This window comes from Myotis yumanensis, unplaced genomic scaffold (assembly GCF_028538775.1).
Source record: "Myotis yumanensis isolate MYYU_CA2020_CCGP unplaced genomic scaffold, mMyoYum1.0.hap1 SCAF_6, whole genome shotgun sequence".
Lineage (NCBI taxonomy): Eukaryota > Metazoa > Chordata > Mammalia > Chiroptera > Vespertilionidae > Myotis > Myotis yumanensis.
The window spans coordinates 14,772,611-14,791,005 of NW_027223757.1; the positions used below are offsets into that span (position 1 = coordinate 14,772,611).

The window sequence follows — 18,395 nt, forward strand, 5'->3', positions numbered from 1 at the left end:
CTTTCTAGATCCATAAGAGAAGTAAGCATGCAGGGCAAACCACTACCATCAAGATTGAAGAGAGAGGCTAATACAGGAGGGGAATCCGTGGGAGCCAGCGCTGGGGTAGGACAACCTGCACTGTAGTTGACAATGCTGGAGGGTCACTGTGAACGAGCCTGACAGATAAAAGCTCCGGGTGGTGCTTAGTCATCGAGGGGTGGGGTGGGCAGTGGGGGGGAGTCCTCTGCACCTCCAGGAGCCAACGATGTTCTGACAGTGAATAGTGGAGGAAAAAAATCTTGCCGCATTTCTGTCAGGGAAAGAGTCAAAGGACACATTTTGAAATATGCTAGAGCACTCTGTTCTTAACGTTTGCCCTCAGGAGAAGCTGGTTAACAGAGCCCAACCTGCTGGGATATTTGAGAGCTTTCCTGATCTGGGGGTAGGGAAATACTCACTCCAGGCTACCTGCTCCACCTAAGGGGAGAGAAAGATCTGAAACACTTGTGTGTTCAAAGTCTAGACCAGGGGTGGGCAAACTTTTTGACTCGAGGGCCACAATGGGTTCCTAAACTGGACCGGAAGGCTGGAACAAAAGCATGGGTGGAGTGTTTGTGTGAACTAATATAAATTCAAAGTAAACATCATTACATAAAAGGGTACGGCCTTTTTTTTTTTTAGTTTTATTCATTTCAAACGGGCCGGATTCGGCTTGCGGGCCGTAGTTTGCCCACGGCTGCTCTAGAGGCACAGGTTCACTAATAGAGTAAGACCTATCTTAGACTATCAAATGCTTTCCCTTCTTCCCACACCTGATCACCACCTTACTAAAGGCCTCCTTACAACAGTTCCTTTAGGCCGGGTACAGCATGCCCAGCTAATGAGGAAAAAATTGTGAGGCATACTAAAAAACAGGCAAAATAACACAATTGGAAGAGATAGTGAAAATGTCAGAGCCAGACATGGCAGGGATGTTGGAACTCTCAGGCCAGGAATTAAAAACAACCTGATGACTATGCCAAGGGCTCTGCTGGATAAAGAAGACAGCATGCAAGAACAGATGGAAATGTAAGCAAAGATAAAAATCCTAAAAAGAAATGCCAGAGACCACAAACACTGTAACAGAAATGAGGAATGCCTTTGATGGCCTTATTAATCGGCTAGACATGGCTGAGGAAAGACTCTCTAAGCTTGAGGGTATATCAATGGAACCACCCCCCACACACACACACTGAAAAGCAAAGATAATAAAAGCTGAAAAAGCAAAAAAAACACACAAAAAAAACAAACAAAAAAGAACTCAGAAGAAAGTATCCAAGGGCTGTGGGACAACTATAAAAGGTATAATATAAGTATGTGGCCATACCACAGGAGAAGAGAGAGAAAGGAAATGAGAAGTATCACAGTGAGCAGAAGGAAATAAGGATTATGTCCTTGTTTTGGCCTCTGATGCCTGAGAGGTGGCATTAAGTCAGAATTTTAACCAAGATGTAGTTGTTTTCAAATCAGTGTTTTCCTTCTCTTTCACCCTATCTCAAATATGATCTGATCATGTTGTCCTGTATCTAAAGATGAGTCAGGAGACCCCATGACATCTTGTGTGAGTTATGTGTATATGTGTGCATATTCATCTTTTCAGGATAGAAGAAAAATGACCTGGACATGATTCTCAAAGTTTAAAAGCCACTGAACTAAGACTTTTGGCTTAATAACTTGAGAGCTGGTGTTCATTCAGTTCTGCTTTAGAGATCAGATGCCCGTTCAGGAGTATGTGTTAGAAGCATACTGCTTTAGGGATCGCAGTGGGGTGGACATTCTGAAGGGAATCTGCAGGGCAGCATTTCTGGTGATGGCAGACATTTGGCAAAGAATTTTCTTTTCATGGAGAGAAGAAAAATAAGTGAACTGTGTTGTATCATATAATGGTATGCTATACAACAGTGACAATGAACTCTAGCTACGCACAACATGTATAAACATCAATACAATGAACCTCAAAAACAATGTGATATGACAACAGAAGAATACACCCACTATGATGATGATTTTATGAAGTCTAAGTACTTAGTACATTTTAGGAGTACATATATATATGTAGGAAAAATATTAAAATACATAAAATATAGAATAAATATAATATTTATGTTTTTATAATATTTATAAAATGTAAGCCAGGGAAATTCTTATATTTGAAATATAATGTGAAATTTAAAAATGTGGGGGAGGGTGAAAGATTATGAACACAGTGAACTTCAAGATTACCAATGATTTGCTGAGTGGAGGGCACATGGGTGTTTATCTTGGCATTCTTTTTATTTTATATACATTAGTTATCTTCTTTTCATATATAAGAATGTCATAACTTCGAAACATACTTGTCTGCATTTCTTCCTGATTCGTTTATTTCCATTATAATAACCTTTTGATGATTGAAACTACAAATTTATGAAAGAAGTGATGACATTGACATAAAAGGAATCACATTTTACCTTTAGCTATTCTAATTTATTTATTGTTTGAAGTCATGTGGGTTTTTTATAGTGTGTTATTCTCAGAGACAGAGATTAGTTTGCAAAAATGCTCATGGGCTCTGAAAAATCAGTATGCAAAACACTAATTAATTACTAATGCCCATAAGTGTCCCCTCAAACAACATATATTAATGGGGTTATATTATGCATGTTTTTTAATCTTTTGAATCTTGTTCAAGGAGCATTTAATTTTACAAAATACATGTACAATTGTTTCAGTTTCTTTACTTTTGTTTCCGTTAATGCTATAAGGAGAATCCAGAAGAATGCCAATTATGATGGTGTCACTTGAGAGACATTTGTGGTGGTATAGTTTTTCTAAAAATAGACATCAATAGTCAATTCAGTGTGGCGTTCTGAACTAGTCGCAAGAATCAGGTCTGTTTATGTGGAATCCATAGCACTGTCAAATGTTGCAGTTAATTCAGTTCTCCCTTCCTGCTGTGGAATGGCTTTGGGACTTCAGATGCAAACCTTACACGGGTGAGTTCTCGCCAAAGCAGAGGCTGGCCTTATGAGAGCCCCATTTCCAACGGTGAGGCGAGCTCAGAGGGTTTCGATTTTTATTTAATCTGGCAGAATCCATCTCCAAATTCCTTACACTACAATTCTAGGTGTTTATTTAGCTTAAGTGCATTTCCTCTTATTAACAATTGAAATAAGGAAAGGAGAATGTTTATTATAAAGTTGATAAGAGAAAGAGAATAAAATGAGTCTTGATATCTGACAGTGTTCACATTATAGATGACTGCAGTGAAATTTAATAAACCATTTTAATTTAAATACACTTTAATATAAATATAATAATTTAATTGAAACACTTATCTATCATAGGTTCATATTTGACAAATTTCTAATGTCTTTTATTTATGTTTCTTGACCTATAATGGCTGTTGGCAATTTGCAGGCTTAATATATGACATTATTAAACATGCTGAAGTTCTTATCAATAATCTATTCTTGCAAAGAATTTGCTTTTGTATGAAAGTTAGTGTTTAATGTGACAAATATCTTCCCTTCTTCTCCTAACTACAGATAATCTCATTTAAGTGTGTGGAGTAAAAAATTTGTCTATCATATGACCTTCTCCAAACCTTCACCAGATATTAAAGCATGTTGGATTTTCTTTCCCTCATGTTCCTCTAGGACAGTTTCCCAGCCCGATTCGGAGGAATTCATTTTGTCAACCAGCCGTGGTATATCCACGCCCTGTATACTGTAATCCGGCCTTTCCTAAAGGAGAAGACACGGAAAAGGGTATTTGTTTCTGTCTTTATATAATTTCACCTGCTTCATTCAATGAGTTATGTTGCACACTGTGTACATAATAGTATCGTAAATATGCTTGTATATTGTATATAACTTCAATATACAGTGGGGCCTTGACTTACGAGTGTCCTAACGAGTTTTTCGAGATACCAGTCATCTCTCAGCAGATTTTTTGCTTTGAGTTGCGAGCTAAAATTCGGGTTACAAGTCAGCTTCAGATACCCCACTGCTAGTTGGCGCAGCGAACGTCACAGTGAACGCCACAACATCAGCCCAGCATCATGTCTCACTCGTTCACTTTTTGATTTGACATATGAGTAATTTGAGTTACGAGCTCCGTCACGGAACGAATTAAACTCGTAAGTCAAGGCCCCACTGTACAAGACATTTTATAATTCTCAAAGTCATGTGATTAATTCTGAACAGTTTATCTGTGAGAGAAATATTTCAAACCAGCTCTCCTATTTTTCCACAAATTTGGAGAGCATTTTAGCACATTCATTATATATTAATGCCTCAGTTTAAAAGTAAAGAAAAAAAAGCCATGTTACTATATAGTTATTGGTATAGTTAATATCAAGTAGGCCTAGACAAAAGCTATAATTTTATAAATTGATAAGTGGAGTTAGTTATTTCACAATATATATTGCATTGCATATAGTGAATTTTGTGGTAGTTAATATGATTTTGCGGTAATTGTCATGATCAATCACACACTTCAGAAAGAATATTTCTACAATTTCTAATTTGTAGAAATATTAATATCCCCTTAAATTATAAGTTACTTGAGTTCTTAGATTTGGTTTCATCTAATAATGAGGATATTGAAAGTACATACAACAAAATTATTTTTCTGAGAATGAGATAATTTATAGAAAGCATTTAGCACGGCGCATGGCACATGGTAAAGGAGGAACACATTTTATTATCCTATATAATAAAAGGCTAATATGCAAATTGTCCTCTCGACCAGGAGTTTGACCAGGGGACGGGCCGGCCAACTGCCTGTGGCCCCTCCCCCAGCCGGCCCTGCCCCCAACCCCCCCCCCCCCCCCCCCCCCGCCTCATGCATGAATTCACACACTGGATGAATTCATGCACTGGGCCTCTAGTCTTCTATACATATAAAAGCCCAGCGACCCAACAGCGGAATGACCAGAACGACCTGTCGACCAGTCGCTATGATGCACACTGACCACCAGTGGGCAGGCGCTCAACATAGGAGCTGCCCCCAGTGGTCAGTGCACTACCACAGTGGGGGCGCCGCTTGGCTGACCGGGATGAGTGGCACTCCCACAGAGGGCCGATACCCGCAGGCCACGCCCCCCCACCGGTGCACAAATCCATGTACTGGGCCTCTAATTAATTAATAATATTGATTTTAAAAATGCATTTTAATGGGCATTATTTTATTTTATCCTCCAAACATCTCTGAAAGTAAGCTTAGTAAGCATTATGTCCTATTTCAGAGCAAAGGAAGTAAGTCTTAGGATGGATAAGTAACTAGCTTAGTCATTTATACAGCTGTGAAGTGGTACAGCAATATTTGAATCAAGATAGCTCCATAGTTAGAGCTATTTTTACCATTGTGCTGTGACCAACTTTCAGATGATTAGTTCCATAATAAAATATAGCTCTAAATCCAAAGGGAAGATAATTTTCCATGTTCCTCGGTGAACGAGAAGGCACTTCAGTGACTTCAGTGTCATAGGAGTGGGAATGAGAAAAAATTGTTAAATATATGTTTGGATCAAACATCAGTGATAGAGTATTTTCTGTTTATGAATTTGTTGAAAATATCCCAGTAGTTTAGGAGGAAGAATTCAGTAAACAATTATAATGGATATTGGGAATTGTTTCTACCACTGGGTCTCAGATTAATTTACATTTTAGAATTTAGAAAAATGGATTGATGGGTCTCACAAATAACACTTGCAAATGTTATGAAAGGATAATCAGGTGATCCCAAACACCTGCTGGAGCTTTCAGTGCAAATTATACTAGTGAAGGCTCTTGTGGCAGTCACTCTGCCACAGCTTGTTTTAAATTCCTTACATATGTTAACTCATTTAATTCTCAAAGCAAGGCTTATTGTTTTCTCCTTTTATAGAGAAAAAACTAGGCTAGATGGGTAAGCAATTTGCTCTAAATCACTGCTAGGATGTAGTAGAGTTGAATGTGTGCGTTTGCCCAGAATGCTGTTCCAGGTAGAGGGAATAACAAATACAAAGGTCCTTAGGTAGAGATACTCCTGGTTTATATAAGAAACAGCGAGGAGGCCAGGAGGGCTGGAGCATAATGGATTATTTTGGGAGGAAAGGGAAGTGGAGGACTGGGTAGGAGGGATTATGGTGTGCTGGGTCATATCGGGCCTTGGACACTGCTACAAGGATCCAGACTTTCAGTCAGAGTGAAATGAGTAGGATTTGGAAGACTTTGAGTATAGGGGTGGTTGTTCTGCTATGATCTTAACATGACTGTTCTGTTGAAAAGGACTGAAGAGGATCATGTGTAGAAAACCAAGAAAGCTTCAGGTTTTGAGGTTATTAGATTGAACCTGACAATTCCAACAATGCCTGTACAGATGCATTTCTAGCATTATTCCACATGGAAGTGAAATATCTGAACTTCAGCATTTTAATGAAAACTGTCCTTGACTTGGAATTTTTCATATGAGAAAGTAATTATAGGTTAAAGCACCTTTGATTTTTATTTGTGTCATCAATGTACAATGCAAAACGATTATAATTCCTTGCTGATGCTCCAACGAATTCAACATCACAATATTACTTCAGGTGCCCCCCACCAGTGCACAAACACCTGGTTCTTCATTTTCTTAAATTAAATGAAGTGACTTTGAGTCTCCAACATACTCTATTGATGGGAAGGAATAACCACCCACCTTAGGTGTTATAGGGGGTCCCTTTTCAAACTCTCAGCAATACCAGGAATGTTTCATGCAGAAACATGAACTTCTTAGCTGTCATGACAACTTCGGACATCTTCATTGTTTGAGCCGGTATTAGTTTCTTGAATGAAGGCCTCCTTCTGCTCTCAAGATGCTCCCGGAAAAAAAGAGCATCTTTGCTGGAACTGGCAGCCAATGGCTGGGCTTCAACCCACTACCTGAGTGCACTCTTCAGCTAGTCCATGGCGGTGGTCTTGCTCCTCCCCAAGAGCTGACAAATATATGGTGGACTCACTCTTCTCTTCCTTGTTAAATTTCAAAATTATTCCACCCTCCTTTCCGCTTCAGTCACCTAGCACATTTTCTTTAATGCCACAGGTTAAGAAAATAAAATAGAAGTTGGAGGTCTGGATTTAATATATGGACTTTCCGTGTGTGGACAATATTTAAAGCCATGAGAGTGAATAAAATCACCAAGGAGTGAGTACAGTTAGAGAAGAGAATAAATTCAAGAATGGAACCCTGGAGCTCTCTGGCATTAAGATGTTGGGGTAATTGAGGAAGAATCAGCAAAAGAGACTAAAAAAAAAACACAAAAAACATCGATCGATGTAGGAGAAAATCAAAAGATCCTGAATACAAATGTTTTCATGAGGAGCATCATCTACTATACCCAGTGCTGAGAGTTCAAGAAAAATAAGGACTGAGAATTGGACAATGAATTTAGCAGTGAAAAGAATCTTGACAAGAGCAATTTACTGTGCTGGAAGGCAAAATCTATTTTCATTGGATTCAGGGAAAATGAGAGAATATTTGAACAATAAATATAGACAATTTTTTTATATGTTTTGCAATAAACGAAGGAGAGAAATAGGATAATAACTGGAGGCTGAAGTAGGTCCAAGAGAGGTTTTATGTATCTGTATAGATAGGGGAATAGAAGAGTTGGCATGCTTGTTCTCTGATGGGAAAGAGCCAGTAGAGTGAGGAAATTTGATGATGCGAGAGAGACAGAATTGCTTAGGAAGTATAATTGAGTAGAAGAGAAAGGATGAATTCTAGTACACAGGTGGAGAAGTTGGCCTTTGTAAAGTTTATCCTTCATTGTACTAGGAACAACGGCAAAGCATATGGGCACAGATGCTGGTGGGTGGGTATCATCTGGTTGCCCTATTTTTTCAGTGAAAGAGGAAACAAGGCCAAAGCTGAAAGCGGTGTTGAGAGAGGAGGTAACAGAGTGTCAGTGAAAAGGGAGGAAGTAGTGTGCTGGATGACATTGATTTTCCCAAGGATTTCTTACCATACGTCTTGCATGACTTGAAAGAGAAGGTTTCTTACATGAAGTATTGCACCTGATAAACTAAAGGTTATATACCTAATAAAATAAGGGTTTCAGATGCTAGAGCTTAACTTTCCAAGGAAAAATTCCTTTAATTTCCAATGAGAAGAACCTAGCAGTGTGTGTGTATGTGTGTTTCCTGGGCTGTTGTGCTCTGCAAATAGGAGTGGGAAAGTATAAAGTTTGCAATTAATTTGATGTACTTGGAACAGATGACATCTTCCACCTCCGCAGGTCCTGCATCACATATTCCAGGCAGCTGTTTTTTCTGCCTATTTTGGCCAGTGACTTGCTCTTCTCTGCTTTCACTATTGAAATCACTTGTTGATTGGTGACACCCATCCTTTTATTTTAGTTGATATTATAGACTAGTCTTTGTTTTCCTACATATTAACTTCAATAGATTCTAAAAGTATGAAAAACGAAGACAAATGTGTTAGCCTATTCACCTTGAACCTGAAGTATGAAATCATTTCTGTCATTTATAAATTATACTTCTTAAATAAATATTATATAACTTTATACGAGATGACAGTGTTTTATCTGAGAAGACTGATTTGCAGTTTTGAGATTGGAATGAAAGAAAAGAGGTAGCAATTTATGGGGAAACAGATCTTGAGTCTGTAGCTTGAATAATTTTTCAGTTTAACAAAAAAAAAGCTCTATGTAGACAGTATTATCCATAATTAATATATGCATACAGCTTTACATTTTGAATCCATTACTTCATTTTCTATTTGAACAGTCAACATGGAAATCTTGAGTAGAGAAGATGGTGAAAACACTGTAGAACATAAGTCCTTTGGGACATGAACCTTCGCTTAACCTTTCATTATGATGATGCTAATCTTTTATTTACATCACATACTTTGCATTACAAAGCGGTAATTTAGTGGTTACAGTGTTCTCATTTTACGGATGATAAAGAGAAGGCCATACCAGTGACAGCTTTGGGGCTCAATAACTTGGATGGGCTTTGCAGTTGATGAGTCCCTTCTGAGAAGAATCTGTTTTAATAGCATTCATTATGCACATCATCAGCTTTGCACAAATAACATCAGAATGATGTACAGATCAACACGCACATTAGATTCTTCTAATGAACCTGGCTACGAAGCAGAAAACCAAATTCTGATTCCAGCTCTTTAAACCAATAACTAGCAGACCTTCTAGAAGCTACTTAAAGTTCCCTAACCTCAGAATTTTTATATGAAATACGAGGATGACAGTGCCAGCCTGCCTGTTTCACGGAGTGGGTAAAGGGCTTAACTATTTTAATGGGCATAGAAAACTCTTGCTTCTGCTCTTGCTCTTGTTCCTCCCTCCCCACAGCATTTGGGTAATATTGATTCTCCTCTGTGTGTTTTCCCCCACCTCTCTTCTTGTGTTTGTAGATATTTTTGCATGGCAACAACCTCAATAGTCTACACCAACTAATTCACCCTGAGATCCTGCCCTCTGAGTTTGGAGGAATGCTGCCCCCTTATGACATGGGAACATGGGCAAGAACACTGCTCGACCACGAGTATGACGATGACAGCGAGTACAACGTGGACCCCTACAGCATGCCTGTGAAAGAAGCAGAAAAGGAGCTCTCCCCCAAGTCCATGAAGAGGTATGCGGGAGGCACCTGGGAAGTTGGCTAGGGTCAGGGCAGAGGCAGCCCAGGTCTAACTCCAGGTTTTATATTTTTGAAGGCAATATTTGGTGAGATTTTAAAGCATTTTACGCCCCCATGGTTGGATGTCTAGGAATTTTGAGTCAAAGATAGTCATTTGAGCTGACCTGAACTCAGTGTTGTTGAAGATTCACAGACAATCTAGCAGGGCCCTAAGAAGCCACCAAATCCAGTGATTTTTCAAATTGCACTTCAGGGTTCTGGTTGGGTTTCTCAGGCCAGGCAAGTGGGGCAGGGACGGTACCCATTTCCATTGCAATGAAAATGAGTCCTTCTTTCTAAGTAGTTTATTAGACTTCTGTGTAAGATTTCATTTGAAGAAAGGGATCCATAGCAAACTCTCTCTCTCTCTCTCTCTCTCTCTCTCTCTCTCTCTCTCTCTCACACACACACACACACACACACACACACACACACACACACCCTCCCTTCAAACTCTAATATTCAAAGCGATGTTCTCTTTACAATATTTCTGCCAGGTTTCTGTTCAAAGGTCTAGCCATTCCCGGGGCAAAACATTCTACTTCCATACAGCTTTAATCTTTATAAAATTCACTGTTGAGTCAGACTCCCTGCTTTAACTCTCACAGTATTCCCATGACTATTTTCTTTCAATCAATACATATTTATTGAACACATGATCTGTAATAGGCATGTTCCTAGGTGTTTTGGATCTAATGTGGATAAAGTGTACATCCAGCAATGGAGGGTGGGGGAGTTGCCAGACATGCACAGATGTATAACTGAGTTTGCATTCTGTAGCACATAGAAGGTATCTAATTTCCAGGTTTCCCCAGGCCACACCAGCCCAGGGTTCATGTGAAAAATGTAACAAGTATTATTATTAGTTCATTTCCCATCATAGAAAAAAAGGAACCACAGCTCTTGCAAGTCTCTCCTCACTTAGCTCAGGCAGGACCCAAGAGCATCTTACATGTCATCCCAAACACTGTCTTGCATCCTTCCCTGATGAAAGCCTTATGGTCCTTCTGTCATTGCTTTGACTCATGCAGTGACATTTCTGTTCTCTGAGCTGGTCTCTTTTTTTGCTGTTACTACTGTAGGTGTGTGTGTGTGTGTGTGTGTGTGTGTGTGTGTGTGTGTATGTGATGTCTTCCTCTCCCTAGGCTGCTCTACCTCTCCTTGGAGAGAATGAAAAGGCCAATGACATCTCCTGCTTTAATTTCTCCACTAAGCATAAAGTTTATGTTTAAAACAAGTGTAGGCTTCTCAACTCCTTTTTCTCAAAACAGGAGTTCTTAATTTGAGTTCTATGTCCTAACCAATGGGGTTCACAGATGGGCTCTTAAAGGGGTTTATTAAGTACTAAAAGTTGTCTTCAAAGCTGTGTATGAAAAGGTGTGAATATATATGGTACATTTTTAAGGTATATATTTCATCAAATTCTCCAAACAGCTTTCTAAAATAAAAATATTTAAAAGCCATTGCCTCAAAATGTCTGGTTTCTTCTTATAAGATAATCTTTTTTAAATATACATTTTTATTAATTTCAGAGAGAAAGGGAGAGAGAGAAACATCAGTGACGAGGGAGAATCACTGATTGACTGCCTCCTACACGCCCCCTACTGGGGATTGAGCCCACAACCTGGACATGTGCCATGACCGGAAATCAAATAATGACCTCTTGGTTCATAGGTTGACACTCAACCACCGAGCCACGCTGGCCAGGCTAAAATAATAATCTTAATATTAGTTGTTGCAATCTACTGTTTACTATATACTTCTCATGAATTAGGCCCTTACTAGGTGCTTTTTTGTGTGTAACATTCGTTTGATCCTCATTGCCTCCCTGTCAAACACATACTGTAATTGTATCTCCAAAGTTACGTAGTCTATATGCAGTGAAACAGGGGTTCCAATCCATGAGGTGTAAAGTCTTCTATGTTGTTGACATGAACTTTGTCTTCCCTCCCATGACAGCGTGACACAGAGAACCCTCACTGTAGAACTGAGCTATATAAAGATTCAAAGACAACTGACATAGGTCGTTTCTTTGGCCAACTAGCAATGCTCATTTCTTTAAGCTTTTCCTTCCATGACTTAAAGAAATATTAACTAACGTAATCCTCTCCTCTGAGCACATTTCTCTCGATAACCTCCAAGACCTTAGCTGTACTCTGCTCAAAATCAGAGCATTTCACTTCTCTGCTTTAACTTTTTAATGTCTGCTGATTATACAATATAAGATCAACTCTGTATTGGGGCTGACATGGTGCTACATGATCTGATCCGGCCTACCTCTCTTTTCTGTTTGTCTACCTTTTCTTTCCTCTCCTACCTTTCAGACACAACGTCCTTTTTTATCCTCCTTCAGCCTCTGCATCTTGTTCCTATCAATGGTTCTTTATACTTGTCACCTCTGTTGGAATGCTCTTTTCCTACATTGTCCAATGGCTGGCCCAGTCAAAGGTCATCTGCTGAAGAGGTCTTTTGATCTTTCTCAATCACCAGGTCCTAATCAGTTCTACTTCTTCCTCATTCTAGTCACCTCCTTTATTTATTTTTTTCCATAGCATTTACCAGTCCGTGAAAGTGCCTTATTTTATTTAATTTTATACCCAACCCCCAGTGTAAGCTTCATGGAGACTTCAGTGTTTTTGTTTACCCTGTTCTCTTCTGCATCCCCAGTACCTGGAGTAGGGCCTGGCACACAGGGTGCTCACAAGGTACAAGCTGAGAAATGAAGGAGTCCTCTACTGTCTGTCAATGGCCCCTGTTAAGTGCCATGTTGAGAACTGAACAGGTAACATCTGACACTGTTACTGCTTGCACTGAGGTTTCAGAATTCTGGCTTTGCAGTGTGGACCTCATTGGCCTCCTTTGTTTCTGTTGTTGTTTTGTTCAGGAAGCCAGAGCACATTGCTGACTCATATTGTACTGCCTAAAACTAGTAAGTCTCTTTCCAACTCATAATTCTCTATTTCTAAGTATAGCTTTTTCCTCCAAGCACATTACTTTAATCGATGATACCATCTTGTTAGATTTGGCTCAGTCTAGCCACCTTTTGAAGTCTTTATGGATCCTGATTTTTTTTTCTCCAATTAATTAGGCCATTTTGTTCCCTGCACACTTGGCTCACAGCACATCAACCTCCCAGCCCTGGAGTTTCTTGCTTCTGATGTGGGCTGCTTATGTTTTTTAGACATGCTTTGTTTGGTATAGGCTTTGTATCATATGAAGCTCTTATTGCTCTATTTGAAAATGTCTGAAAGAATGAGATTAAGAAAGTTATTTTACCTGACTCTCATCTTCTCCATCTCAGGAAATGGCAGTTCCCCACTTCTCTATTTTCTTTTTCAGATTTATGCCATACTCAGAGAGGGAAAGAAAAATCATTCCTTCACCAAAGAGTTGTAGATAATTCTTCCGTGGGGTGAATTTAGCTAGGTGTGTAGGAAGAAGACTTGTCCCCCTGTGTAGAATTGTGGAGGAATAATATAGTCACGTGAAAAGACACAAAGTTCAGTAGATTGTGGGTGCCTTAAACTGGGCAAGTGTCTTTGACCTCATATCTCTAATACCTAGGATAGTGCCTGGCACATAACAATTTCAGTGAGCAACAATACTGTTATGCAAATATGACTTTCAGTTTTATTGAATAATATTTAACATCTATTGCTACTACATGCCAAAACCTAACTAATGTTTTTTTTAATATATATATTGACCCCTTTGTTTCTCTAAACAACTAGGTAGTAGTAGTCCAAACTTATTAATGAGGAGACCCAATACAGAGAAGGTAAGTAACTTCCCCATGTCACATAGCTACAAAGTAGTGATGCTAATATGGGAACACAGGCAATAGTATTCCATACGTCATTTCCTTGACTGCTACCATGTGCTGTCTGCCAGTATTTGTGCTGGGGTTTACGCATGAATTATTGCATTTGATCCTCAGTACATCTGTATGATGTAGGTGCTATGTTCCCCATTTTATAGGTAAGAGAACAAACTTTTAGGAAGTTTAAGTAGCTTTCCAACAGTCACAGAGATAGCAAATAGCAGAACTGGAATCCCTTCTGTTCAAAATCTAGCCTCTTAAACACTAAGGTATAGTATAATATTGCTATAGTAGGTGCATAATAAATGAATGAGCGTTACCTGGATAATTAAATTTAAATTATTTGTTTTAGTAAAAAATAAAAGTTATGGCAAAGACAGTAGAGGCTGTGTTGAGACTGTTGAGATGTCCTATGACTTCATGATGGACAACGCCCTCTATTGCAGCTGAAACAGACCAATTCATTAACTGTGATGATCCTGCACAAATAACCCTTTGTTTTGTATAAAAGAACTACAATAACAATAGCAATTTTGTTGGATTAAAATAACAGTACATTTGTGGCAATTAAACACCCCCAAAATCTTAATCATCTGAATCGGAAATGGTTTCTGCCTGGCTTGTTTTATTAAGGAATAGTTGCACACGTGGGGCCATTCTTACATCTGTAGTGCATGATGAAAGGAAGCTAGGAACTTAATCCCAGATAGTATAGCCCACTATAATTTCAAATGTTATTAAAGTCATCATATCCTCTAATATTTTTTAAAAATAGGCAAGGACCATAAAGATTCAAAAGATTGTGTGTGTGTGTGTGTGTGTGTGTGTGATGTGTGTTTTCACAAAACATTTTGGCAAATGCTGAAGTTGTGTCCTTTGCACTGTCTGAAGAGCTTTGGTGCGTACTCCTTGAATATTATTAGCTAGACCTCAACATTTAAACAATAGACTTCACTTTATGAGAATTTAAAAATACATTTTCTGTTAAGAATTTCTCCACAGGATAAATTGCTATTCATTTTGAATGCTTAATACTGATTTTTTTCAGTATGGAAACTATTTATTGAGTAGAAGTTAAAACCTTGAGATCCTACTGTGTAACAGCCTGTGGAACACATTGTGTTTGCATCAGGAGAGACACTGATAAGGTCCCTGCTCATGGAATATATAGGAGTGCAGTGGGTACCAGTATCAAGCTAATACTTTAGTGTAGTCATCTTGGGAAACCAATTTTTTAGTTGTCTAAGAAAAACAGTTTTAAAGGTCTGATTGCTAAATATTAAAGTGTATTTCATTGTACTTTTTCCAAGAGAAATTATTATTGTTACCTTCCCTCCCTCTGGGTCCCCTTCTATCCTGCTCTCCCCATAGATACACATTCAACTTCGGTCAGTTTCCTTTCTGACCTAGGCATCTAATGCCTAGCATTGAGATAAAACAGTAAAAATGAATTATGAACTAAAACCTCCCTGTGTTACTATTCCCACCTTCCTTTCATTCTCTCTTTAGAAAGGAATTTAAGTTTATTTAAGTGAAGGACTGACTTTATCCGTTAATCCTGTAATTATTTTTGCTTTGATAATTAGTTCCATTGCTTTTCTTTTTCATTAGCATGTGCAGTTGTAGTTTAGCTTCTAGTCGTTCTGTTTGAAAGTTAATGAGGTCTGCTAAGAGGCACTAGCCAGTTGGCTGGAATGCAGCAGCAGGGGGAAAATTCATTACCGCGGAGAATTGTAAAAGGGCAGCTGCTTCCTTAATGCCGGAGCTATTCCGATGGCAGCTTCCTGCCCCAACAGTAGCATGTCTCATTAACTCTCCTCCTTGCCCGTTTTATGTTGTTTCCTAATATATAATTCCCACCTGCTATCAAAGGCCTGTGGAAGGGGTTTTCAAAGTATTTGCTTTGCTAGTCATAAAGAGCTGCTGTCGAGACAAAAGGGGTTTTAACTTAAATTAAAAAAAATTTAAATGCTTTATGTACTACATAAGCAAGTTAGACACTTGTATAACTTACAAAGCAATCCCCCCGATAAGTGTTGCACCCACCTGACACCACATATATTGCCTATATATTGACTATTGTTGACTATATATTGACTATTGTTGACTATATTTTCAATGCTGTACTTTACATCCCTGTGACTCTGTTCTAACTGCCAGTTTGTACTTCCTAATCCCTTCGTCATTTTCACCAAGCCTCCGGGGTTTTAACTTCTTAAAAGTCTTAAAACATTTCACAAAATTTCAAGAATAAGATTGATTTTATTCAAATAGTCTAGTGGGAGACTGAACAAAACTCACATTCAAATTTTGACTTTTTTCCTGATGTGATCATGAAAAATAAAAAGTGTTGGTTCAAACATGCACATTTAAGTTGAATGTGTTTCGAAGAACTCTTTAAGACAGGACTCAAGGCTCCTATCATTTTTAGTTTAGGTCTCATAACAATAATTTTACTGTAATAATTTCCCATTTGGAATACTAGTACATCTGTCTTACAGTAGAAAGTCCCAGTCTCAAAGAACTTAACCTTATTGCTCGGCCAGCCAGTGTGGCTTAGAGGTTGAGCATTTACCTATGAACCAGGAGGTCACAGTTTGATTCTTGGTCAGGGCACATGCCTGGGTTGTGGGCTCAATTCTCAGTGGGGAGCATGCAGGAGGCAGCTGAACAATAATTCTGTCTTATCATTGATATTTCTCTCTCTCCCTCTCCCTTCCTCTCTGACTTCAATAAAAATATATTTTTTAAAAAAGAACTTAAGCCTATTATTGTGTACTTAGGATCCTTTGCTGTTGAGTATTCCATTTAGAGGCCAGAGGGGATTGTTTTCTCGGATGCAAAAACCCCACCGAAAGTGTCTCTCTCTCTGCATGTGCAGCATTCTCAGCTTATAAATCCCTTGATGAAAAGGGAGATAATCCGATTCAGTGAGAGCAGCAATCATGGAGAAAAGACAGACAAGAGAATGTGATTATTTGGTGATAGCTCACTAACATTGGCTTTATCATTTCCAGATCCCAATCAGTAGTGGATCCTACAGTCCTAAAACGCATGGATAAAAATGAGGAAGAAAACATGCAACCTTTGCTCTCTCTGGACTGATACCTGCTCTACACTCTCCATGGATTAGAAATGAAAGGTACTTGTTTTCAGCAACAGGGACAGCACTGTGGAGGAATTACCAGCTGGAAACTTATTTATTCTTGTCTCTGTAGCATACTATATAATAAGGCATCAGGCTTTCCCCTTTGCCTGAACCATGGGGGCCCTAGTCTGGATTAAAAAGTGAATAATTTATTCTGTAAGTGCCAAGTTCTTTGTAAATACAATGTAATCTTTATGTCAAGTTTGTAAATTTTGGTAATAACTAAAATTGGAAAAGTTTGGCCCATGAGTTCATGCCGGTGATGTGAACTATTACAAAAATAAAAGACACATACATAATCAAAGCTAATTAAATGAAGCCCTGATTCCTATGAAGCCATATTTCAACTCTCATTGTGATGTTTCATTGTTTTTATCTGAAACTCTGTCATATTCAAATGTACTTTTAATGGGCACAAGGAACTAGATGACTATAGGAAATTATTATGATAAATGTATTTCCTGTCTAGTGATTTTCAGTTTACAGAAAATGTGTTCTAGTGACTATCACTGGCCTTGCATTTTGGAGACAAGGAATGGCGGATAATCTGGTAAATTGAACACTTAAACTCTTACATATTGTTTAATTCCTGGAGTCTTGTAAAAGAATATGTTCCCCAAAGTAAGATGTGGAATTCTGAGAGTGGATCTTTTAAAAAAATGCTGTCTTCACAATGTATCCTTTATTCAAGACACTCCCCACCCCCATTGAATCCCTGCCTGATTTATTTTAAGAACATTTTCCCCTCAAAATTCTTTGACAAAGAGAAAGAGAACTCATACATAGTGTTTTGACTGGTAATTTTGAACATAAAAGTTCCTACATACAGATAAGGGGCTAATTTTCAATTATTTTGCACTGGGTCAAAAATGTATATTCACAAACATATATATATATTTTTACTGAGCTCTAATAAATCCTTGATGTGACAGGCTTATGAAATAAATCATCCATATTCAATGGTCTTAGAGATGGTATAGATATTACATGAGATGCTAACTCTGGAAAACTACTTCTAAAGTTAATGAAAATGAGGTATAGTGAAACAGACTTTTAGTGAACCTATTTAAGGGAATTCTAACTTAATTTATAATGTACTGTTCAATTTGTGCCATTTTAGTGAAATGCATTTTTCAAAACAATAGGTCTCAACTTAGTGTAGGCAGTATCAAGTGATCAACAGTGCTACATACAGTTTTTCTCAATTTCAAGTTAATTATCCTAATGATCCTATAAGTACACATTTTCTTTTCAGAAAAGATTGAAAGAACACATTGCATCCAGAAGACATAATGGAAGCATATGAGGGCATCTGAGATAGCATATTATACTTTAAATATAGATTTGGAATCCTTATGTTACTGAACGTTTTTATTTCATAAAAATTCTGCAATTATAGCACATTTTAAAAATCTTACTTTAAATTTCAAATTCCAGTGTGAAAAAAGCAAAAATTTTACCACCTCTTCAGAGTGGTAATTTTTGAGATTGAGAACTCACCATTAAAATATCCTCTTGAAAGAAAAATATTTCAAGGAACTCTTGGAAACCAACAGAAATAAAGTCATGTAGCAGCCTTTACATACTTTTTCACTAAAAACTTAAAATTTTTCAGTTATAATTCTACAGTCAATAATCTTAAAATCAAGATCAGTACATCAATCTGCAGTATCACCAGTGGACAGTCTAATATTTGTAAACATACATAAATATACATAAATGAAAGATCCCTTAAAAA

The 18,395-nt window shown here is 38.0% G+C and overlaps 1 protein-coding gene across 2 annotated transcripts in view; it reads left to right on the forward strand.

Annotated features, from left to right (window-relative positions):
• CLVS2 (clavesin 2) overlaps nucleotides 1-16,961 on the forward strand; it is a 59,549-nt gene extending 42,588 nt beyond the window's left edge. For both annotated transcript variants that reach the window (XM_070417591.1, XM_070417592.1), the window contains 3 exons: nucleotides 3,660-3,770; nucleotides 9,424-9,644; nucleotides 16,527-16,961. In XM_070417591.1, the coding sequence (XP_070273692.1) occupies nucleotides 3,660-3,770; nucleotides 9,424-9,644; nucleotides 16,527-16,614 (420 nt within the window). In that variant the 3' untranslated portion in view covers nucleotides 16,615-16,961. The remainder of the gene's footprint in view (nucleotides 1-3,659; nucleotides 3,771-9,423; nucleotides 9,645-16,526) is intronic.
• The last annotated feature ends 1,434 nt before the right edge of the window (nucleotides 16,962-18,395 follow it).